Source organism: Apium graveolens, chromosome 7 (genome assembly GCF_009905375.1).
Source record: "Apium graveolens cultivar Ventura chromosome 7, ASM990537v1, whole genome shotgun sequence".
NCBI lineage: Eukaryota > Viridiplantae > Streptophyta > Magnoliopsida > Apiales > Apiaceae > Apium > Apium graveolens.
In genome coordinates this window covers 135,417,186-135,443,053 of record NC_133653.1, presented here as the reverse complement: position 1 = coordinate 135,443,053, position 25,868 = coordinate 135,417,186, and the positions used below count along the sequence as shown (strand labels likewise).

General features: G+C 34.2%; 1 protein-coding gene and 1 long non-coding RNA gene across 3 annotated transcripts; one reads left to right on the top strand and one right to left on the bottom strand.

Annotated features, from left to right (window-relative positions):
- The first annotated feature begins 9,025 nt into the window (after positions 1 to 9,025).
- On the top strand, positions 9,026 to 10,524 carry LOC141670805 (RNA-binding protein involved in heterochromatin assembly dri1-like). 2 transcript variants are annotated; one of them, XM_074476806.1, is made up of 4 exons: positions 9,026 to 9,062; positions 9,555 to 9,975; positions 10,054 to 10,172; positions 10,301 to 10,524. In XM_074476806.1, the coding sequence occupies exons 1-3, from the start codon at positions 9,041 to 9,043 to the stop codon at positions 10,142 to 10,144; spliced, it is 534 nt and encodes a 177-aa protein (XP_074332907.1). In that variant the 5' UTR covers positions 9,026 to 9,040; the 3' UTR covers positions 10,145 to 10,172; positions 10,301 to 10,524. The 2 variants fall into 2 exon arrangements, with proteins under 2 accessions (XP_074332907.1, XP_074332908.1); XM_074476807.1 differs by lacking the exon at positions 9,026 to 9,062 and adding an exon at positions 9,297 to 9,447.
- Positions 10,525 to 10,896: 372 nt separating this feature from the next.
- On the bottom strand, positions 10,897 to 25,648 carry LOC141675072 (uncharacterized). The gene is made up of 2 exons (XR_012555878.1): positions 25,399 to 25,648; positions 10,897 to 11,385 (listed from the first exon to the last, which is right to left on the bottom strand). It is a non-coding gene; the product is annotated as an uncharacterized LOC141675072 (long non-coding RNA).
- Positions 25,649 to 25,868: the final 220 nt, after the last annotated feature.

Genomic DNA, 25,868 nt, shown 5'->3' with positions numbered 1-25,868 from the left:
TGGTTGGTTAATTGTAGTAAGGGGGATCGTTGCATTTTCATATAGATTGCATTCATGCATATTTTTATTTGTTTTGAGTCTGTGACGCTTGAGGACAAGCATCGATTTAAGTTTGGGGGTGTGATAAGTGGCATTTTATACCACTTAGAACGTCTTAAAATGGCTTAAATTGGTGTCTTGAAATCAAGTATTTTGTGTATTTGATGCGTTTTTCTAGTGTTTATGCATTTCAGGGTATTAGTTGCATTTCGGAGGAGGAATCATCAAGAATAAGCCTTGGCATGTGTTCACCATTGCGAGAGGAAAAGAACGGGCAGATTACGGCGAAGAAACGGAGCAAACCTGGAATTTTTCCAGTAGGGTCCTGCGCGGCCGCGCAGCAATGCTAAGCGGCCGCACAGCAGCCTTGCGCACCCGCGCAGTAATGCTGAGCGGCCGCGCAGGGTCAGGGAAAAAGCTGAATTATTTTAGACTTCTACTTCTGTTTGGCTTCCAACTTCTATGTAATCTGAGTTTTATGGGACTATTATATAAGTAGATTTGAGACGTTTTCACAGAGAATAAGAAGGAGATTATGTTTTAGATTATGTTTTGCGCAAGAAGCGAAGGAGATAAGGAAGAAGACCGATTTAGCACACCGCAACGAAGAGGAAGCATATTTTCTTGTGATTCTTGTTTCGTTGTAACGTTGGATGCTAGTTTTCTTGCTTTGACTTATTTACTCTTGTGACGTACTCTGTTTTAATATAATTAGTTTAGTTATTATTCTCTTATGTTGTTTATCATGATTTCATATGAACCCATGATGGCGATAAGTTCTATTATGGGCTAATCGTGATCATGGGGTTGCAACGAATTTATTATAGAATTCTTTAGTTAATTGTTTAATACTTTAGTGTGTGATGATTGCATGATATCTAGTATTGGTTGTGCGTATTCGTCTTATATGCGTCGCGAACATATAAGATAGGGTGTTAATCTCTTGTGAAGCGATGGTGGATCTTGAGATTTAGAACTTACCATGCTAGCATAGGTTCATGTACGTTGTGCATGATTAGTGGGTAACTCTAACAGTTTTATTTGCCCTATGTAATCAAAAGGAATAACTTGTGCTTAAATCGTTGTGTTGTCAATTTCTGTAGACATATAGGAACTCAACATAATTGATGACTATTCAACTTCTATCTTAATTGTGGATGTTTGGTAGAATGGTATTAGTACAATGAAAGTTGGCTTTTATCAGTTTCGTGTTATTCGATTAATGTCATCACTATCACATGCTAAAGGTAATAACAATGGCTATAGAAGGAAGTAATAATGAAGTTGTGATCTCATGAGTGTTTTATTATTGATAAATTGAAGTGTTAGTTAAGTGGTTAATTAAGTAGTTAATTATAGTTAATATTTAATCAACAATTTTAAGTGTTATCTTAACATTGAGAAGTAATCATACATTGGTGAGTGAGTTTAATTAGACATTAACTTAGTCTGAGTCTCTGAGGGAACGAACTAGAAAGTATTCTATATTACTTGCGAACGCGTATACTTGCGTGAATATTAGTGCGTGATTACGCCCTAACACTCTCCTACATATTCACTTCTTATTATACACAACCATCTTATATACATATAAACCCTAGCTCCACATACACTTCCTAAATCCACATCTCACTCACTTGTTGATTGTGGGACCGAAGAGAGCAAGACTTACTGGTAGTAGTAGCACCCATCCCTCTTCTGAAGAGGCATCTAGTATGGGTGGCGGTGATGATAAATTCACTTCACAGGAGGCACAAGCGGAATTTGCTTGATTGATGTCTAAATCGGTGGCTAAGGAAAGGGAATTTTTGCCTACGGCTCAAGATGGGAAGTTATTGGAGATGATTGCAGAGAAGGGTTGGGAGAGTTTTTGTGAGGTACCCGCTGCGGTTCCATTGAGCATTATGCGGGAGTTTTATGCCAATGCTAAGGCTGAGAAGAATTTATTTTCGTTGGTTCGGGGTTTTGACTATGGATTACCGGCCTGCTTCTATTCATCGGGTTCTACATCAACCTGCGAAGCCTAGGGCTGCTGATGATTGGGTGTACAAGACCCGGGCTGATTTGGAATTGGACTATATCTTGGGGGAGCTATGTGTTCCGGGCACGGAATGGAAATACATGGTGGGCACAACTGAGCCGCTTACTTTCCCTGCTTCTGCAATGAACAGGTATGCGAGGGCATGGAATTTGTTTATATGTGCTAATATTCTGCCTTCTTCGCATTCGCATGAGGTCACTCTGGACCGCTCCATACTCTTGTGGGGGATTCTAAATGAAGAGTATGTTGATCTTGGTTATGTCATTCATCAGAGCATGATGTGATTTATGCGAGGGGGGGACGACATGGGTGATTCTTCATACCTCTATTGTTACTAAGTTGTGCACATTTGTGGGTGTTAGGTGGTCTGAGCATGAGCAGTTACAGATGCCGAGTGCCCCTATTGATGGTTGTACAATTTCTCGAATGGAGGAATGGGACGACGGTTGGCCCCAAGAGAAGGGTTGGGTTATATTATTGATGGTTCAAGTGGTGGCCACCCGGATCCTCCTTGTTTTCCTCGTGCAGCAGCTGCTAGGTCCTCTCATGCATAGCAGACAATTGATAGGTCTGGTCTTGGTGATGCTCGGTACAGAAGGTTGGCTCGGCGTATGGATGCCATGCATGACATTCACCGCCATTTTGCAGAGGATTTGACATAGGCCCTAGGTACTACTTTTCGAGCCACTGGTGTCGAGGTTGATTGGCCAGTTTTTGGAGGTAGCACAGTGTATCCGCTCCTGATTCTCCACCTGAAGAGGGTGATCCTGCCAACGGTTAGGTATGCCATTGCTATCCTTATTATTTCCTTCAATGGAGACATTGAATATTATAAGTTTGGGGGTGATAATTTAAGGATTATTAATAGTAGGGTCGTGTGCATATAGGAATCATATTGCATGTGTAGTAGTAGTTCATTTATAATTTTACATAATCGTCATATACGCCATATTTGTTTGCATAATTGTTCATGCTTATTATGTGAGTCCATTTAGTTGCATTTACATAGCATATACCATGATCCCGTAGGATGAGCTATTTTCGGTTGGTCGGTCGGTGTTGATTTGGGTGTAGTGATAATGAATAAAGGGTTGATTAAGTTCGTATGAATTAACTTGCATGTTCAGAAGCAGAATCTATTCACAAGTCTAATCAGGTGCTTTTGGGCTAGATCAAGTTCATACTTGTTTAGTTGTTGAAATTTAATCACTTGTTTACATTAAGAATGTCTGTTATTCCTTGATGACGAAGGAACACTAAAATTTAAATTGGGGGGAACCAGGGATTTCTTTGCTAATTGTAATAAAATTTAGGCATCAAAAGGCTAGCAGCCGCTCATATTTATGAGAAGTCTAGGGTTGGATGAGATGGAGTGAAACACACTCACTCTAGAAAAGAAAAAACAAGAATTGACAAAAGAAAAAAAATTGTGTAGTATTTGATTATGCAGAATTGACCACGGGTGAGCTCTTTAATAGTCGAGCAATTAAGTTCTACGGGACTTTGTGCCTAGTGACCTAAGGCTTTTTCAGTCTAGGATCCACTAACCTAATGCTCGTTATATGGGTATTATTGCATAAGTCTTTTGGGGCCTCATCCATTGCACTGTCAAATAAGCATTTGTGTTGATATGTTCAGTGTTGTAGCATGAATCCTTGTTTAACTCTAGTGATGATGGAGGTGTATGGAGTCGTGATGTGTTTAGTGTTTATTTTACTTATAAACTTGTGATTGTTTTGGTGAAGAATAAGATATGGTTTTTGATCTAGTGTTGGGAGTATTTCTGATAAGCAAAGCACACAATCATGCTTCTGTGCTTGTAAGTTAGGGCATTGGATTTAGTCGAGCTCTGTTTAAAGTTATTGCATTTTTAGAGGCATTGACTTGTTGATTTGGTTATGGTTATTCCGAGGGGATCTTTTATCATTCATTCATTTAGATGTATTCATGCATTAGTTGTAGTAGTTGTCGAGTCTGTCTATGCTTGAGGACAAGCATCGATTTAAGTTTGGGGGGTGTGATAAGTAAATTTTATATCCATTTAGAACGCTTCATATCGGCTTAAGTTGGTGATTTGACCTCAAGTATGTGGTGTTTTTAATGCATTTCGTGTTGAGTATGGGTAGGGCTTTAGTTGGAGGCAGGAATGGACTTCTATATGCTTTTATGTTGATAAGAGATCATGAATTGAAGTGCGATCGCTTGTGAGAAGATCAGAACGAGAAATGAGAATTCTGTAAAAGTTTTTACAGAAGCCAAGCACGCCTGCGCTTGACTCAGGCGCGCCTGCGCTCATTTTTCAGAAGGAGAGCGCGCCCGCGGTCCATACAGGCGCGCCTGCGCTAGGTCGAGTTGGCAGAATCCTATTTTGAGTTCATTTTGGATATTCTAAGCGGCCAAGGCAACTAGGAGCATATAAATAAATAAAAGGAGACGAATTTAACAACAGGGAACAAGGAGAGAACTCTGGAAATCAAAAGCACACAAGACGGCTAAGAAGAAGAAGATTTAGTTCTATATCGTTCTTTTGTATTCTTCTAATTAGGCGATACTTTGGATGCTTTGTTCAGATTTGTTTTCTAAACCTTGATACTTTATTATTCTCTTGTAGTATTCAAATCCTTTTTTCTATCATGTTTTCATTGGAACCCATGATGACGAGACGTTCGATTATGAACTAATCGTTATCGTGGGATTCTAGCGAATTTATTTATGGAGTTTAGTAGTTGATTGCCTTAAAGTTTTTAGCGTGTGTTGAATTATTGATATCCTAGTATCGTTGTGCTTAATCTTCTTGGATGCGTAGCAACATCTAAGTTGTTTGTTAATCTCTATTGATTGCGAAAGTGGGTATAGGGGTTTAGAACTTGACATACTAGCATAGGTTTATGGATGTTTTAACATGCATGATTCTTAGTGTAATTTTAACCATCTTACGCTTCCCTATATGATCTCAATAGATAACTTGCTCTTAAACTGTTATGTTTTCAAATCTTATAGACATATAGGGTCTAAGCATAATTGGTGTTTGCCCAGCTTTTATCTGAATTGTGGATGCTGAGTAGTAGGGTACACGTATATTGAAAGATAGCGTGTACTAATTTTGTGTTATCTGGTTAGTTATCAACACCATCACATACTATGATTAAAGGCATAAACTCTGAACGAAGTATTTAATGAAGTTAGAATCCCATATTTTATTTATATAAGTAACTTGCTTTTAAATCTCGTAGTTAATTCATTCTAGCATATTTATTTTAGATAATCAAACTCAATTTGATACTTGTCTTAGCAGGGAATAATAATTATACATTATTGCATAAGTGCACATTCTGAATTAAACCAATTTCTGTGGGAACGAACTAAACTTAATCTTATACTACTTGTGATCGTGTACGTTTGCTTGTTTTTGTGCGAACAAATGTATGCTATGGTGTGTACAAGGCCAGACATTGCTCATTCAGTAGGAGTTGTTAGCAGATTTATGTCTAATCTAGGAAGAGAGCATTGGGAAGCAGTTAAGTGGTTGTTACGCTACTTGAAACGCACATCCAAGGTTGTACTATATTTCAGTAAGAAAGATGTTATCTTGGAAGGATTCTCTGATGCAGATTTGGGTGTATGTTTGGATGCAAGAAAAAGAACACCGGTTTGTATTTTCACTTTGGGTGTCACCTCAGTTAGTTGGATGTCTCGACTTCAAAAGAGTGTTTCTCTTTCAACCACAAAAATAGAATATATAGATATCTCTAAAGCTAGAAAGGAGATGATTTGGTTGAAGAATTTTCTTGAGGAGTTGGGCAAGAAACAGGCGGACTTTGCTTTGTGTAGCGAGATTCAGAGTGCTATTCATCTTGCGAACAATCCTGTGTTTCATGCTAGGACGAAACATATTCAGCTGAGATATCACTTTACAAGAGAGTTGATAAGTAATGGTACTTTATACTTGAAGAAAATCCTTGGTTCAAAGAATCCTGCAGATATGTTGACTAAGGTGGTTACGAATGAAAAGTTGAAGCTTTGCGTAACTTCAACTGACCTTCAGAATTGATTGATGAGAAGGCGCTGCACTAGTTAGAGTTATTCATTGAAGAATTGATTTTACTAGACTTACAAGAGTGAAGTGAATATTGGCCAGACTCCAGGATTTGTGGAGTCTATTAATTAAGGCCATGAAAATAGATTATTCGGATTCAGATTCAAATTAGTTTATGGATTAGTCTAATTGTCAGATTTGGACTAGAATCTTGATTTAGGCCTAGTTTCTTCTCTTATAAATACTCATGTAATTGTAAAATCATAACACAATAAATTGTGAGAGATCAATACAAAATTAGTGCGACTTATGGAGTAGGAATTTCCGAACCATGTAAATCTTTGTCTTGTGTATTTGTCGTTTATTTTCTTGTTCTTGTTTATTCGCTTTGGGTTTTGCCTTCGTTGTTGTATACTTATCAATAGGGGGAGATTATTGCTGAGACGCGTAGCTGTATGAACAGTTTACGTGATAACTCAACGCTAGAACAAGACATGTAAATAATACTACGTCTACAGAGAAATTAGGAAGAAATGAAAAAAAGTCAAATATAAATAATCTAAAGATTAGAAGAAGACTTGAAGTCTGTTTATAGGTCACTGAAGGAAATTCATTAATATGTTCATGCCTCACTGAAGAATAAAGGTGAAAGACTTTCAGGGTTTCAGAATTGTTGAAGGTTCAGTGTAAAAGTGTCACCAGAAGATTTCAGTGTATCAGCATTGATTGAAGATGACAATGTACGAAGCATAGAAATTTGAAGAAATGAAGACATGGTAAAGACAAAGTTTAAAGAAGACAGCTGCAATCTTGAAGTTATACTCACTGAAATGAGTTCATTTATATGTTCAAGCGTCAGTGAAGAACAGTGAATGAAGTATTCAAGATTGTAGTAACAACGAAGACGTTGTCTGAGTACCAGAAAAGATTTCATTGAAAGTACAATTGTTTATTGATAATCAGTGTTCGAAGTGATAAAGTTGTTCCAAACTTTATAATGTAATCAAGGATATAATACGAAGACCTGAATCGAAGCTAGTCATCTGTGAACCAGAGCAGTTGCACTAGGCGTCAGTAGTTTGTGAAAGAAATCTGAGTATTATCATTAGAAGAATTGTTAAGTGAGAATTTGTATCTAAATATAAAGGTTATATAGTTTATTCGAAGATTCTGAAAGAAGACTTGAAGACGGGACAATTTAAGGGTTAAAGCGTTCTACAGAAACTAAGTCAAAGTGATCACTACCTTGTAGTAGGAGTCACTAAGACCATTTCATTTCTTAGTAAGAGCAAGAACATTGAAATACAACTCAGTATCTAAGTAAAGGAATTGGCCTTGACCTAGCAGGAGAATCTAGGAGGAAACTAGAGCAAAATCAAAGTCAAAAGTGCATGTTTCTACCTCTTGATCACAACTTAGATTTCTACTATGTTGAAAATGTTCTAAGGCATTTAGTTGTGACAAGAGGCCTTATCAGTGCACAACTTATCACAACTTGGGTTTCACAGGTGTTTTAGACGCAACTTAGAATAATTTCTAAGTCATGGAATATTAATAGAGCACTAGGGGTCGCCACTTAGCTTCCAAGAGGGGCCAGGGTCGCAGCTCACTAAGGAAACTCCTCTAGGAGCTTGTAATCACAAGTAAGCATCCTATGGAGCACCTCTAGTCGCCACCTAGAAGAGAAGGAAACCAAGTGCAACCCTTTCCTCTTCTTTGCACAAGTTAGTTCTCCTAGTGATGCAAGGGCTCGCAATTAGCAATTTGCTAAGGAAAACTTCACCTTGTTCCTAGTAGTCGCCAGTTAGAGCTTGAAAACTTCGGGACCCAACCTTGTTATTTTTGGATTGTAGTCGGTTAATTTATTTACTGGAGTGTAACAACACCCCCGAGGATTTATATATGAATATATACTTCTCCGAATATGTTGTGTTCGTTACTTTATTGTCCTAAACACTATTTAGAGAACACAGAACTACTAACCGAATACTAAATTATATATCCGCAAAATATTCAATTTTTTTTTAATTTAGTGAGTATCGTATTCAACCCCTTTCTACGATACTTCGGGACCCAACATGTTCAATAGATGAAGGTACGACTTTCATTTATAATAATGGTTTCATTACAATATTTCATGACTCAAAATTTTCATAACTACAAAATAAAAGTCTGAGTTTTGAACTTCTCAATATTATAAAATAAAAAAACGAAAGCTGATTGCATTTTTAAAGACCGAACATTTGGCTGAATTTTTGAATACTTTCAATACGCATTTCTAACGTTCAAATACTTTGTAAAATATGAAAGTATAAATCCGATTGGATTAACTTCCGAACTTTCAATAATTCATCTTCGTAAAATTATTCGATTTTTATAACAATACTTGTTTATATTGATTTTGACGATAATTGATCTAACTTTGAGCGGAATTAGCGGGATTTGGTTTCACGGTCAAAATTCACAGAATTTTAAAATAATATAAAATAATTCGGGTTCGGGTTCGGTCTTCGGACATAATTGGGTTCCATTAAACTATATCAGAGGCTCCCTAAAATCTAAGGTTTATATGAAATAAAGAGATTGATTCAAACACTGCTATAGAAGTTACAAAATTGATTCACACGATAAGTGCTGATAAAACAAAAATAGATAAATTAAAGTAGAAACCTACGAAATGGTTACACAATTTGAGTCGCGCAATAAACAATGAAATCACGTTATTTAGCTGAAATATTGATCTGAAAACCTCCAAAGGCAATCTGAAAACCTCCAAAGAATCACATGACAAACTCTGGGTAACACTTAAATTAATTAGCTAAACTAGTTTCCGATGGCAGGAGGGGGTTTTGTTGTGATTTTGGATTTTTATAAAATAGACGACTGATGAAATAAAGAAGGAAGAGGAGAAGGGCATCTTTGTAATGCGAGAAGAAGAATTTATTGGTAAGTGTTCAGTGTTGATGACTCCCAACACCTTAGAAGCCTCAAAAGAAGGCGTAGCCTAAAGCTTTATTCAAATTTCACTATAATCTATCATCTTTCTTTAGCCATATTTATCTTCCTCTTAATTATATTCCCCTCCCCCCCCCCCTACTTTTTTTCTTTAATTTTTATTCATCATTTGATTCCTTTGTACAACTCAAGAATATTTTACAGTCCAGCTTCACAATTTGCCTCGATTTTAGGTCCCTCCTCCAACTATATAATACCCCCTCACTCCCTCATCAAACTTATAAGATCACATTTTCCATTTTATCTATCATCTCCTCCATTTCTCGCTTCTTGTTTTTTTTTTTTTAGCATTATCCGTTTACTTTCATGTTCCAAGGTAATTTAATTAGTTAGCTACTCTATCATATATATGTATTTTTTTTTCATCAACACATATATAATCACACATGCATGCATGATAATTACCAATACGTATGATTGCAGGAAACATGAACAGGCCAGGAGATTGGAACTGCAGGTCATGCCAGCACCTCAACTTCCAGAGGAGAGACTCGTGCCAGCGTTGTGGTGAGCCAAGGCATGGCAGCATTGACAGAGGTGTCATAGACTTTGGATTCGGAGCAGGCTCTGGAATGAGGAACACAGGCTTGTCGCCTTTTGGACTCACCGGTCCTGATGTCAGGCCTGGTGACTGGTACTGTAATATTGGAAACTGTGGTGCTCACAATTTTGCAAGCCGCTCTAGCTGTTTCAAATGTGGTGCTTTCAAGGATGAAACAGGCGGCGGAGGAGGATTTGATGCAGGTGGTGACATTTCTCGCGGAAGAGGTTTTGGGAGTATTAATGGGGGAAGTGGTAGCAGCGGACGCTCTGCATGGAAGTCCGGTGATTGGATTTGTACCAGGTTTAGCTGAAAACTTAAAATTTATAGGTAAGTTTCAAATGAAAAATTTTGAGCCGGATAAATTTGTGCAAGCTGCAGGTTAGGCTGTAATGAACACAACTTTGCTAGTAGAATGGAATGTTTCAGATGCAATGCTCCTAGGGAGCCTGGCAGCAGATCTCCATATTAGCCACATAACATCTCCATGATATATTTTGGTAAGTTCACATCTTCAAATCACTGCAAGACATCATTCATATATTTGAGTGTTTTCACAAATTTTACATAACTTGTCCTTTTCATTTCCATGCAAAGTATATCTAAAGAAATCATTAATTTTCTCCAGGTAAGCTCAAATTCATGAAAGTGAGAAGATCAAGTAGCTCAGTATTCAAGATGCATGAAATCTGAGTCATCCCTTTTTGGCCCTAAGTAGCCCAGCCCCATCAATCTCTTTTCTTTTTCTTTACTCTTTTATCTTTTACTTTGTATGCCTTTTATAGTCCTTACTCATAAGGGCTTTTTCATTTTTATGCTTTTCTAATGGACTATGTTTCTGATATTGAATTAGATCTGACTTCGTTGTTTTGTTAGATCTTTTAATATAAATTCCTAAACAAATGTTCTTAAGGAATTTCAATGATTTCACTTATAAATTAGGGCAAGTGCTTCACATGTTATAGTTTTATATATAATTAAATTACTATTTTTTTAGTGTACATGAGTATTATACAAATAATTTCAAATCGGATATGGGCGTTTCACCAAAAACTGATTGAATATGAATTTTAGATTCAGAAATACTGAACACATAAAAAAAACAGAACACTCCGCCAAACAAACACCTGCAATAACATATCAGTCTACTTAAGCCAACTACATTTTTTAGTTTGCATGAGATGGTCTGGTGCAGCACATATATGTAACTAAAAGAGCAAGCCAGGTTCAAATTCGTGTTTAAAGAACACCAGTGTCTGAATATATGGTCCACAAACAACACAACACAATACAACACAAACCTACCCTCCCTCACACACACACACACACACACCTTTTACAGGTTAGATGCTCTTGGAAAGAAAATATTCTTGATTAGGGCCCTATGTATTTGAATGCTAATGTAGATAACGGAATGATAATGATTTAGAATTTCAGTGCAAGTAGGTAGGGAATGAATTATGTGCTTAATGAGAATGCGATTTTCATTTCAACCATACATAGAACATTCTGGTTCCCTGTAACCAGGTTGATATCGTCTGAACCAAACCAAACCAAACCAAACGGCAGCAAAAAGCATCAACAGCCCCAAAAAGGACAATGTTTCTTTCTACTCCCTCTCTGCCACTAAGCATTTCTCAGTTCCTTCCTAATTAGGTGCCTGCAATAAAAAGTATCAGCCAAATCCCCAAGGCCATATACTGGGCTGTAAACCTGCAGGCGAAACTAAATGAGCTGAGATATGCACTTCCCGTTTCCACCTCAAAAAATAGACTTGTTGAAAAATTTGGTTCAAACTTTGAACCATGATGCCACAATGCCACTTGTTCTTCATAGATTTATACACATTCAAAACATTTTAAATTACATAATACTAGTACCATCTATCTAAGCATAACTTGTGAAAATTTTATGCTCACTACCATCAATATTTTATGTTAGTATATCCAAAATTAATAGGAAAGATAATCAAATATTCAATATCGTTTACCGGTCTACCCATCGTGCATGTTCACAATTTTGTTCATAAACCTATTTCACGGGGATGTTCATGAATTTATAACAAAAGACTTCTTATCTACAGTCTTTTGAGTCTCTATGCAAGTTTACTCTGAGTCAAAAACCTACCCTGCTCTTAGAACTTTTACAAGAATCAAAGTTTAGACGCACTAAAACTCAATTTGTTCATAGATTAAAAGTGAAGCTCAATTAGAGAAGAGCCAAACGTAGTTGAATAGTGCATACCGAACAAACAAGTAAAAATATGACAATATTTTTATTTTATTTTTTGTCAAGCAAAAATATGACACTACTACTTTCATTAGTGTAAAATGTAAATCATCAGTCCAGAAATATACTATCTTAAATTTGTCCACATAAGAGGAGAGTATTTTGGGGAGACCCCGACTATAGTCATGGACAATAAGGAACACAAAATCATCATTACTGACAAGGATCAAATATCACTGTCCTTCCAAACACTACATATTTGTTCTGTATGTGACACATAAACCGGATGTCTCTACAGAAGCCTTGCATTATATGCATGAAATACACTGGAAAAATATTCTTAGCAAGTTCTTCATTAATGGCACATACATGCAGGTGTGTGTATAATTTCCTTAACACAGAAGAGTCTGAAAGGTTCCTGTATTGCCTGTCCTGTCAAGCAATATGTATCTTTACAAATAATGAAGAATTAGATTATGATTCAGAGCTCGTCCTAACTGGTGGCGACTAAAAAGAAAAAGAAAACACTAGATTGAATGTAATGGAAAAGTGTTGAACTTTAAATTTCTCTTAGCACTGCAGCTAACATCAAAACAGAAAGGGGGATGGCACTCTCTTCAAATCTGTCCTTTATACACTAGAGTTTAAAAATATTTACTACAAATGTTATCAACTTTGGTGGAGCATAAGTTTTTTGTTCAATGAAAACCGATAAGGATCTTAGCAAATTAAGATAATATATAATTCACATAGGATTCTCATGCTTCCATATATTAACATCTTCAGATAATCATTGACTTAACAACTAACAAGCATATCATAAGTAGAGTTTGATGGTCAAAAAGGAACAACACAATTTTAACTGTCCCCTAGAAGACTCCATTATCTAGCTTTCTGAAAGATTCTTGTCTCTCTTTTAACAGGGCCCATTTTTACTCATCTAGTTTGTTTGATATGGAAGTACAATCAATATTATCCTGTGGGCTCTAACTAATCACTTGCTTACACTGGTTATGACTTTTGATACTGATATCCATTTCTGGAAAGCAGTCATCAAATGATCTTTAATTATGTAAATAACTTTCTCTCAGTTTGCCTGTTGACACTTTCTTTTAGGTTTCAAGTTAATACTTGATCTGTAGAATACTACCATTCGAATTTAATATATGTAGCATGTGATATGAATATGTAATAAAAATATACTGTATTGTGAAAAAAATGATGGAACATATTGATTTTGAGTTAACAATTTAAAAATTTTACTTCCTACATAAATGCCATTATGACAGTTATTCATCTGCCCTGTCTAATCTAAATGAGCAAAAGATTGAGAGGGTGTTCAGGGATCATTTCTCTCCCAACTCGAAGGCTATTCAAAAAATATATTGCTTAGCAACAAAAATTTGCTTAGCGAAAAAATATATTGCTAAACAGTCTACAAAATCTTTTGAAATCACAACGTACGACACAAATATTTGTACCCGGGTTCAGTTGCATTTCAGTCCGGACTCCTAATAAGATCTAAGTTCTAGGTTTATGATAGTCAAATTTCAAGTTCCCAACCAAATTATAAGATGGTTGCTGGAGACTGAACATATAAACTCTATACAATTTGCTTGCCTTGGAAACATGCATTCTCCTCCTTTTATCTTCAATAATCAATTCATTGATAATTTATCCCTTCTAACATCAAATATTTTGGAACATTCTTCAAAGTAAATATATTAAGGGCAGGTTTGAAGAAGTTTGATCCCAAATGAGCTATTCAACATTTGCCCTAGAGAGCTATCCTGTTTATGGTCTCTTCTACGAATTTACAGCTTTCACCAGGTGCTGAACAAATCCTCGTGATTACGAAATTTCTATGCAACTAGTAAAGTTGTGCCCACTACTTAAAGTTTACTAAATTACTTCTTTAAGGGGAACTTATATGATGATACATAAACTAAAATTCAACGAGACACTAATTTCAGCAGGATACTAAATAAAAATGGAAAATGCTTGGTGTACAGAATGGTGTACAAAATTTTGTACATAATGACATGTGGTGTGTTTTAATTGGAATGCGCCCCCTGCATTTACATCAACAAAACCAATTAAAACACCCCACATCAAATGTCATGTCATTATGTACAAATATTTTGTACAAAATTCTGTACACCTAGCACTACTCAAAAAAAATAATTGCCGCGGATGTCCTACTTGGATGTACGGTCCTAAAGTAGAGAGGTTATTTTAGTAAATATTCCCTGCTCTAGTTCTATCAATACACTGTTTCATATAACATATGAAGGGAAATTTAAATAAATTGCCCTTTCATTTGGTAACGGCCTTATTTAATATGATTCTATAGAAATTTATACTGATTATACACTCCGCTCTGATAACTTCTCTGATTAAGGTGAAAACCCGCAAAAATAATCAAACACAATAGTTTATAATGATCACGATGTACACCCTGCTTGGGTATTTCAATACAAAAGCACCAATTCAGGACTTAGATTGAATCACAAAGTAAAAGAACCTCTACCTCTTCATTCGGGTGCAGACTGTAGTCTGTAGAAACATATGCAAATAGCTACTTGAGAAGCACCTCTCCGGCATATACCCACAATTAATTAATTTCTACAGACTACAAGTCTTGGAGTCTGCTCTTTAATAATACTTCTACAACACCCTAGAGATTCAACCAATAAGACTACTGTATACGATGCCAGATTAGTCATCCTTAAAAAGTAGCTGAGAGCCAAACACAATCGAAAACTTCATAACATCATATTCAACACTAATGCTTCTCTCTTAAAAAGTCTACATTTTCTTGTCTCAACAACTATACCAATTTACACACCTTGAAAGGAGATATTAAAAAGGTAAATGCACATACCATACTTAAAACATAATGTTATTATTTTTTTGCAGAAGACCGTGGTCTGAATCGAGATATATAGACAATGGACTATGGACTAATTCAGCTAGGATTGAAGTGGTATAGTTTTGAGCCCGACTTTTCTGGCATATAACCTAGTTATTTAACACAAGTAGATAATAGGTGTAATTGTACTGAATATTTGAGTGTATCATGAAATCAAAATAAAAATCCTTTTGGTGATATAAATGTTGTAGTATAAAGTAACATACCAGTGCCTTAACAATCCTTTCGGTGATATAAAATTATAAATGTTGTATAAACTAACATACTAGTGTGTTAGAATTTTGAAAATTGACAAAAAAAGCCCTCGAGTTCTTAAGAATTGACAAAACATTCCCAAGTTTTAGAAAATTGACAAACAGTCCCCAACTTCTTGAAAGTAAACAAAACAGCCTCTTTAGAAAATTGACAAAAAAACCCCAAAGTACTTGAATAATTTTTTTTTTAAAGAAAAAAGAAGAAGCCCTCGTAACATATAATATTAGTGGCAAAACAAAATAATCGGAAATGCTTCCATTGAATAAAAGCTACTGTAGTATTGATAAAAGCTAGGGGTTGATATTGATAACGTAACTATCTCCAAAAGGATATTTGTTATCACAGAGTCAGTTTGTGTAGTTATCCACTAGTACATAGTTATAATATATCTCTTATCATTGTATTTATGTTTATTTGTAATCTAGCTATCAGTAGTATATATCCTGTAAATTCTTCATACTGAATATAAGGGATAGAACTATATCGTTCAAATGGTATCAGAACCACTCTGATATTCAAATATATATATATAGAGAGAGAGGAAATTGCACTTTGCACCCCTTATAGATATTCACTTTTTCGGTTTGATCTTAAACTTTTAATTTCGGCAGAATGCATCACTCAACTTTTAATTTCGTTTCATATCGCACCTCTTTTAACAATTTTCAAGGGTAAAATCGGAATAATTTATTTATGTTTATGTCATTACAATGTGCACCCCGTATTTATAATATTGTAACAGATTACACCCCGATTTTAATTTCGAATCATTTCAAAAAATATATAAATTTGTATGATAATATTAGGTAATATTTTTTTACTTAAAAAATAATTAAAATATAAATATTCTCTATTAAATATGAATTAAAATCACAAATAAGTCTTTTATTCAAATTAATTTAATTTAAATACTATGTAGATAATTTTAAATTATATATATTTTTAAATAATAATATCAAAGGATATCTATTTTATCAAATATATGTGTCTAGGTTTTGATATCACTTTTCGGCACAATCTATATAATTTATAATTTCTTATTTTTGTTTTAATATTTTTATAATAAATCTCTATTAAAACTATTTCCTAATTTTTCAAATTTTTTAGTGTTACTAAATACTGCATTTGATTCATGTTCTTATTTTTTTTTTTAAAATAAATTAGCTACAAAATATGTACCAAATTAAAAACTCGTAAAATGCATGCAGTGTTATTGGACATTCTTTTTCTTAGAATCCACTGAACTTAGGGCTGTAAACGAACCGAGCTGTTCGTTTAACTCGTTCGGTTCGTTCGAGTTCGAGTGCGATAAACTCGTCCGATAAGCTTATCGAACTCGAGTTCGAACAACATTTCTTGTCCGATAATCTTAACGAACCGAATCGAACTTTTAAGGTGTTCAACTCAAGTTTGGTTCGTGTTTGATTCGAGTTCGGTTCGTTCGTTAAGCTCGAGTTCGGTTCGAAAAAAATAATATTTTTATAATATTATATGTATAAATAGTATAGGTATTATTAATAATATTTATTAAATATATTTTATAGTTATTTAAAATATATATTTTATTTATGAAAAAATATATATTAATAGTTTGATATAATTTTTTACTTGAAATAATATTTAAAATTATTTTTTAAAAAAAATACAAATGATGTTCGCGAACCGTTCGTGTTCGTTTGTGTTCGCTTCGGTTCGTTGAGTTCGCGAACATTTCGTGTTCAATTCGAATATTATCGAACTCTAGTTCGAACAAGAAATTTTGTCCGAAAAGCTTATCGAACAGTGTTCGGTTCATTAAGATTTTGTCCGAATTCCTTAAAAGTTCGTCCGAGTTCGGTTCGTTTAGAGCTCTAACTAAACTAAACTACACAAACCAAAATTTTCTACTTTATTCGGTTTGGTTTGGATTTCATAATATAATAATTTACTAAAAATCATCAAATTTTATGTTTATATATGGGTTCAAGATTTCATTAATTTTATAGCATTTGGTTTGATTTAGATCGTTTTTATAACATTAATTTTGGGTTTCGGTTTATTTCTTTTAAAAAAAATCACACTCGACCCTAGCCAGTTTGTCTGTTATATGTTTTATTCTTTAATTTAATTTTATAATATATATTTTTATGGATTTCAAAAGTTATGAAAATTTAAAATAAAATATAAACTATAAAATTATATAGAGTGCATATCGTCAAAATATTAAAACTATGGGGTGCATATCGTCATTATATAAACTTTAAAAACCATTCCAACTTTACCCCTGACAATAACGGTTATTTTGGACGAAAATTATTAAAAGGGTGCAATATAAAGTGAAATTTAAAATTAAGGGATACATTCTGCCAAAATTAAAAATTTAAGATCAAACTGAAAAAGTAAATATTTATAAGGGGTGCAAAGTGTCATTTACTCATATATATATGTGTGTATATATATATATATATTTCCTTTCCTTTCATTTTCTTGTTCCTTGTCAAGCTACAATTGCAATGGCCGCTACCAACCAACTTACTCAACCTATTGCTCCCCCGGCTATATCTACTTCTGCTCACCATTCATTTTCTATCAAATTGACCAAAAATTACTTAGCCCGGAAGACTCAATTTTCGCCTCTTTTAAATTATCAAAATCTCATGAGTTTTATCGATGAAACACCTCCCCTTTGAAAACTATTCTAAATTCTGCATCTCCTCCCGATGCAATTCCAAATCCTGAGTATCAACTTTGGTTCCAACGTGATCAAATGCTTCTTTCGTGGTTACTGTCTTCTCTCGCTGAAGAAGTTTTTCCTTACATTATTCGTCTTTCTTTATCTAAAGATGTATGGGCAGCCTTGGCTAGCACGTTTGGCTCTATTTCTCAAAATAGACAACTCCAACTCAACAGTGAATTACAAGAATTAAAGAAAAATGACTTGTCTGTCTCTCAGTATCTTCAGAAGGGGAAATCTCTCTCTGATGAATTAGCATTTGCTAGTCGAGCCATGACCCCTGCTGAATTTAATGCCATGATCTATCGGAACATTGGTGCCTAATATCACAGTATTATAACGGCATAAACCTTTGTCCCGAACCTGTTAGTTTCAATGAATTGCATGGCCATCTTCTTGCTCATGAAATTCATCTTCGAGGACGCCATGAAACTCCACTTGCCCACCTTTCTTATAAACCTCAGGCATCACCATTCAACAAGAATTTTCCACTTCAAAATACATTACCACCGTTGCTGCCTAACCCGCCAAATCGTAACCATTCATGGAAAAATAATCGGCCAGCTTGTCAAATCTACAATATGAGGAATCATAGAGCTGATAGGTGTCGATGTTATACCTCACTATTCAACCCAAGGCCAGCTTATCCACAGGCACACTTATGCAGGACATCTTATGCAGCTCCATAGATGGTCGATACTGGTGCAAATTGTCACATTACCCCAGATCTTTCTAGTTTTGATCTCCATATGCCTTATACAGGTGGTGGTGATTTAGTGGTTGGAAATGGTAAAGGATTACATATTTTTTCTATTGGTCACTCACTCTCATATATCTTCTTTTTCTAGATAACTTTCTTTACATAATATTTTACATGTCCCTCGTATTACCAAACCATTACTTTCTCTCTCACAATTCTGTCATGACAATAATTGTTTCTTTGAATTTTGGCCTTCTTTCTTTCTTATCAAGGATCAGAAAACAAAGCAATGACTCCTGCAAGGCGTGAATAAAAATGGGTTGTATCATATGCCGATTTTCAAGAAACCTAATGCTCTTATGGCTGAAGCTGCTCCTTTTCATGTCTAGCATTCACGACTCGGTCATCCCCAAAATAGATGTTCTTGTTTGTTAGGAAAATTATCCAACATTTCTGTAGCTCTTGTTGAACATAAAAGTTCAAAACCTTTTGATATTGTTCACTCAGATGTTTGGGGCCCTTTTCCCATTTTGTCAAATTTTAGATTTCGATATTTTGTGATATTCATTGATGACTATACAAGACTCACTTTGTTATATTTCGAAAACTAAACATGAAGTGTATGATACATTCGTTAATTTTAAGGTGCTTGTTGAAAATCAATTTTCCACCACAATCACAGCTTTTCATTCTGACTGGGGTGGTGAATACCAAAAATTAATTAAGTACTTTCGAAATCATGGTATCATTCATCGTATAGCCTGCCCTTAGAGCATATCCAATAAGGGGTTGTCAAGCTAGTTGTCAACTTTTCCAAATCATCATATATATTAATATTTTATTTTCACTCAATTTTATATCAACTTGGCAACATTCTACTCCAATAGTTAGCAAACTTTAATTTTTGTCTATGTGGCCCCTTAAATTAAATTGCAAATGACTTATAAACTAAAAAAGGCATTATTGATATAATTTTTTTGCATTTGTATATATATTTTAACCATTTTAGGAAGTTGCCAAGTTTTGGCAACCTTGATAGCCAACCTCTTGGCAACCATACAACTCTAATAGATTGGCAACCAATGGTGCCATGCCACATAAGATTTGACAACCTCCATTGGAAATGCTCTTATACACACGAACAAAACGGAATAGCAGAAATAAGGCATTTAGTTGACACAGGTCTTACATTGTTGGCTCACAGTTTTATTCCTTTTCGTTTTTGGCCTTATTCCTATGGTACAGCTATCACTTTAATTAGTGGCTTACCGACCGATGTACTCCATGAAAATTCTCCACACTTTTTTTATATGGTAAACAACCTAGTTTTGAATTCTTTAAAAATTTTGGTTGTACCATTATTCCATTACTAGCTCTGTACCCGTGTAATGCACGAGAAGCTTTATTAATATTAGTTATTTTTATTTTTATATTAAAAAAAATTATAAAAAATATTGTAAATTTATATTTTCATACATTTTTTTATTACTAACGTTTTGTTTTAATTGTATAGTATATTTTTCTAAGTTTAAAATATTCAAATTTTCCTTTGTTGAAATAAGGATAAATGGTTATTAGAGATTTTATAAAAATAGATTTAGTGAAATTCCCTATATCGTATACCGCAAAAAGGAATGATCCTTCGATTATGTATTCTATTTTAGTCGCTTTAACTATATTATAATATATGTAAATAATTTTTCATTTTCTTGTAAAAATTATAAAATTATATATTCAAATCCCATTCACAAATTTTGCTGAATAATTTCTGAACTAACAACATTTTTTAATTTTTAATTGCCAAGTCTAACTTTAAAAGGACGACCAAAATATACCATAATAAATCCTTCACATCAATTTTTATATTAAAATAAAAATTGTAAACTAATATATTCAATACATATTTATTTGCAAAGTAATTTTCAAATTAATAATATTTTCCAACTGTGTTTGATAAAATTATAATTACTAATCATGAAAAAGACTTTATAACTATTATTACTTATTCTTAAATCATATATTAGTCTAAAAATATATATATACCTATTGTATTTGTATTAATTTTTTTTCTCCTAGTTTTTAAATATTTTTATTTACAAATTCCAGTGTTGCATGAACATATCCTCTTCTAAGTTATGTTTTGATCTCCTCTTCTAAGTTATGTCTTAATCTGCACCCTCTTCTAAGTTATGTCTTGATCGCGACCATCACGTTTAAAGCCTTGTTTTTTTAATTATTTTCTTATTTTCTTCCAAGTTAATTACTAAATTACCCTGACGATCAAACCGTACCATCAAAATTGCTTACTCCTTTCCAAGTAAATTACTAAATTATCCGTGACGACCAAACTGAACCATAAGAACTCCCTTACTCCAATTATATATAAGACGTAATTACGTCCTTGTAATCCCAATAAATTTAATTTCCGCACAAAAGACTGTGCCTATCTAGGTCCCTCTCCTGATCATCACGGTCATCGGTGTCTGGACATTCAAAATGATAAGATTTATATAGATAGACATGTCAAATTTAACGAGACTATATTTCCTTTTCAACATGTCAGCAACACATTTTCTCGGCCACAAAGTATTCCGACAGTTCCCTGGCTTGAGGTTATTGGTTCTGCCACTTCTCCTTCACAAATTACAGGTAATCCTAACTCTTCTTATTCTGATTCTATAATATCTCACCCATTTACTTTTTCTCAGCACATAAGCCAAGCTCAGTCATCGCCACCTACACCACCAGCATCTCCTCCTAGAACCCACCACATGAAGCTGAGACCTAGTACTATGAAACACCGTGAAGCACACTTCTACATCTCCAACCAAAATTCCTTGCCAGATCATGAACCTCGTACGTTACACAAGCTGTTAAACGTAAAGAATGGAGGGAGGTCATGATTAATGAAATGCATGCTTTGTTGCAAAACAACACTTGAAAGTTGGTACCTAGGCCACCAAATGTTAATGTAGTTGGCAATAAATGGGCATACAGAATCAAAAAGAACTTAGATGGCACCATATTAAGATACAAGGCTCGATTGGTGGCGAAAGGATATGATCAACAAAATGGTATTGATTTTAATGAGACTTTTAGCCCGGTAGTGAAAGCAACCACGATACACATAATCATCACCCTTGCTACCAATAATCATTGGCCCATGAAGCAATTAGATATTTCTAATGCTTTTCTACATGGCAGCCTCCAAGAAAGAGTTTTTATGGAACAACCTCGAGGTTTCGAAGATTCTGATCATCCAGATTATGTTTGCCTATTACAAAGATTCTTATACGGCTTGAAACAATCACTTCGTGAATGGTTCAATAAATTGAGTTCCTTTTTATTGGCATTCGGGTTCACAGCTTCTAGGGAAGTTTCTTTCTTATTCATTCTTCGACAAGGTACTTCTCGTATATTTTTGTTAGTATATGTCGATGACATAATATAAACCGGCATTTCACCACTACTCTTAGAAAAATTTATGTCATGCTTAAATAAGCAATTTTCTAGTTCGAGATGTTGTTCCTTTAAGTTAATTTCTTGGAATTGAAGTTCTCAATTTTGAAAAGGAACTACATTAAGTCAGACCAAATATATTAATGACCTGCTCGAATAGACTGGTATGGCTGATGCTAAAGGCTGCCTCACTCCAATGGCAGCATCTCCACCATTATCGAAGGTAGTTGGTATCCCTTTAGCTTCTAGTGAGAAATACAGAGAGGTTGTTGGGGCACTGCAGTATGCAACTTTCACTCGTCCAGATATTGCTTTTGCTGTAAACCGCCTTTGTCAATTTATGGACGAACCTACTGATGTTCATCGGCAAGCTGTGAAACGTTTGTTGCGCTTTCTTAAGCACACCAATGAGTTTACCCTTTTCTTTTCTGTTAATTCTAACACTCAGTTGCAATCTTTTTCTGATAGTGACTTGGGTAGTTGTCCGGATGATCGCCACTCCACTAATGGTTATGCCATTTATTTAGGGAACTCTTTAATTTCTTGGACGGCAAAGAAGCAGCCAATAGTTGCTCGTCCTTCTACTGAAAGTAAATACAAAGCAGTTGCTAATACAAATTCAGAATAACTATGGATTCAATCGTTGTTAACTGATTTTGGCATTCCGTGTCCTCGGAAGCCAAGTTTACGGTGTGACAATATTGGTGTGATCTATCTGACAGCAAATCCTATTTTTCATGCTCATACTAAGCACATCGAACTTGATTATCACTTTGTGCGTGAACATATTTCGAATGGCACTCTTCAAGTTCAATTTATCTCCTCCGCCGATCAAATTGGTGACGTTTTTACCAAGCCTTTGGGTACTCGTCAGTTTTTGTTGCTTCGCTCCAAGCTTCGTCTATTGCCTCGTACACTATAGGCTTCCGAGGAGCTGATAACATAACTATCTCCAAAAGGATATTTTTTATCACAGGGTTAGTTTGTGTAGCTATCCACTAGTACATAGTTATCATGTACCTCTTATCATTGTATTTATGTTTATCAGTAATCTAGCTATTAGTAGTATATATATACCGTAAATTCTTCATACTGAATATAAAAAATAGAACTATATCGTTCACAGATATGATAGTTTTTAAAAATCAGGGGATGTTGTGTCAACTTTTCATATTAAACCTGTTTTTTACAAAACAATTTGCTAACATTATTACACTTTATAGAGCGAAAGTAACATAAATTTAAAATGAACAATTGATTGGCAGCAATATAGTTTTTTAAAATCATAGATTACATAGAGTTTAAAAACACAATACCCATGCTAGACAGAATCACATAAGTTCCAGCAACAACAATAAAAATGAAGTCTTTGACAAAAATCTTTGTTAGATGAAATAACCCAAAATCTTCATTAGATGCAATAACCCTTTAAAAATCACAGATAATATCTCTTACCAATTAATTACAAATTTGTTGGCATGCAAATATTAAACTTATCAAGCAAGCACCTTCTACACATACATTATTATATAAAAGATTAAATTTATTGCGAGTTTTAGCACTCTTATATTAGGGCAAAGCCAATGCTGGTGTAAAAATGGGTGTAGCTATTGCTATAATTTAGTACCAAAAAGTGAATTTTGATGCTAAAATATTATAATGTCTCAAATGGTTTGTTTTAAATTTTGTTCCGAATTTAAAGAACTTACAAAAAACTCTACACATTAAATACAAATTTAACTACCTTCCAAGTGCCCACACTCTTAATTACATACTTTATCCATTACCCCCCCCCCCTAATTTTAAAACTTTTGATGAGTTCGCAGTTATAGCACCATCTTTATTTTGTGCTAAATATTGCACAAACTAAGCGCAAAACAAATAGTGTGCTAAATCTTGTTCTATATTTATTTATATTGTAGCACAAAAACTAAAATTTATCACTCCTAATGGTATTCTATATCTTGTGCTAAAATAGCTCAATGCTATAATTTGTGCCAATAATAGAACAAAAGATAGGTGTAGCTATAACTGACACATCATCCCAGCTCATCTCACCTCATCAAAAATTAAAAAATTTAGGTAGAAAAATAATTTTGTATTCAAAATAGTGGAGTACTTAGAGAGTAAAAGAATTTTAGAACAAGATAGAGACAAACAATTGGAGCCATGGAGCTATTTTAGCACCAAAATCTACTTTTTGATACTAAATAATAGTAATGGCTACACATGTTTAAATCACCATTTGACATACACTGACTATAGCATTGTGCTATTTTAGCACAAAATTTAGCACACCATTGAATTGACATTTTTTTATTTTTTGTTCTTATAGTACAAGATATAGCACATCATTGAATATGCTCTTAGTAACACGAACTTTTCACATGCTTTGCAACAAATATTAAGTACCACACAATCACACTAACAAACCATAGCAACATAATTAGCTTCATTTTTCTCAAATTTTCATAAATATGTCATGAGAGTTATACTGGGTGAAAGTTACAATATTATTGTAAAGAACCTGAACTACTTAATTACTTATAATTTATTTATCATTGTAAGTCAATAATAGTAATTAACAACTAATTTCTTTACTCCGTGCACCACATCAGCTTTTCCTAACAATGGCCGAATAGCTACACCATCCCGCATAATACAGAAATTTGAAAAAAAAAATTGTCATAGAAACTCTAGATATGTCAATAATTTTTAATCAGAACTTAGTATTTCTATGGTCTTCGTTGCTATTTATAAAAATTTAGATGTTATGTGTAACAACATTCAGCTACTGTATTACCACTTAAATTTTTTTAAAAAAAGTAATTACTGATGAAATTTAATGTGTCCTTCCTATATGTATAAACTTAAAAAACTAGCGCAAAATAACCAAAACAAATAGGTAAATGTTCAAATGATAACTGAAGTGTAGAAACATTAAGACCAACTAAATTTATATGTCAAAACATCTTTGATCTTTAAAAATCATTTAATCAAAGGAAATTTTAAGCAAGTCCGCACACATTTGAGATATAAATATATGACAATCCTAAACATGAATAGAATAAACCTACAGCTAATTAGTAATTAAAAAGTGTAAAAGAGACGCCAGAAATGAAGCAAAGAATCGCGTGTTTGCTACATTGCATGGTATTGTGTTGTGTTTGTATGTGCAACAAATGCAAAAGTGGAATATTAATACTGACACCCTCGTATGGGTGAGTTTAGTGGGCACTTAGAGCCACAGACATCAAAAACGGCAATTTGAGCGAACTGGACTGATTGCGGTAATCGGACCAGTTTCTCGATAAATAAATATCAAGTACTAGGTTTATAATTAACATTTAATCAAACAGTTTGTACGCAGTATTTTAATCATTATTTTGAGAAAAAAAAAATACGGCACTACACTACGGATTGGACGGCATTTGGTACCTATTTGCCGACGTGAAAACACTGCAAACGAGCTGTAGCTGATTCCGTTTCCATTTGGCGCCAACTAAGTTGCATCTTTACGGGGCCCCTACGGTGAACCTTTAGTAGTGCTGTCGGTAAACCCGCGCTTATATTTTTTTTAAAACTTTTGTGATATATATATATATATATATTTTATAATTGGGTTTTGGTCCACAACTCCGATGGTTGCCGTATTGCGGCAGTACTTCATAATGCTGCAGGTACTGCCGCATTGTTTCATTGCAACCCCGCAATGAAACAATGAAGTAGTGATTTAGTTTCCTAAATAACAAAAAATCATATTTTAATTAATTAATTTGTTTTTGATAATAACGGAGTTAAAAAGTATATAATTAATTTTAACAACCACTTGTTCTATTTATACTAATTTTATTACTACTTCCCATTTATATTATCAATTGTATAATGTGTTAAGAATTTAAAATTAA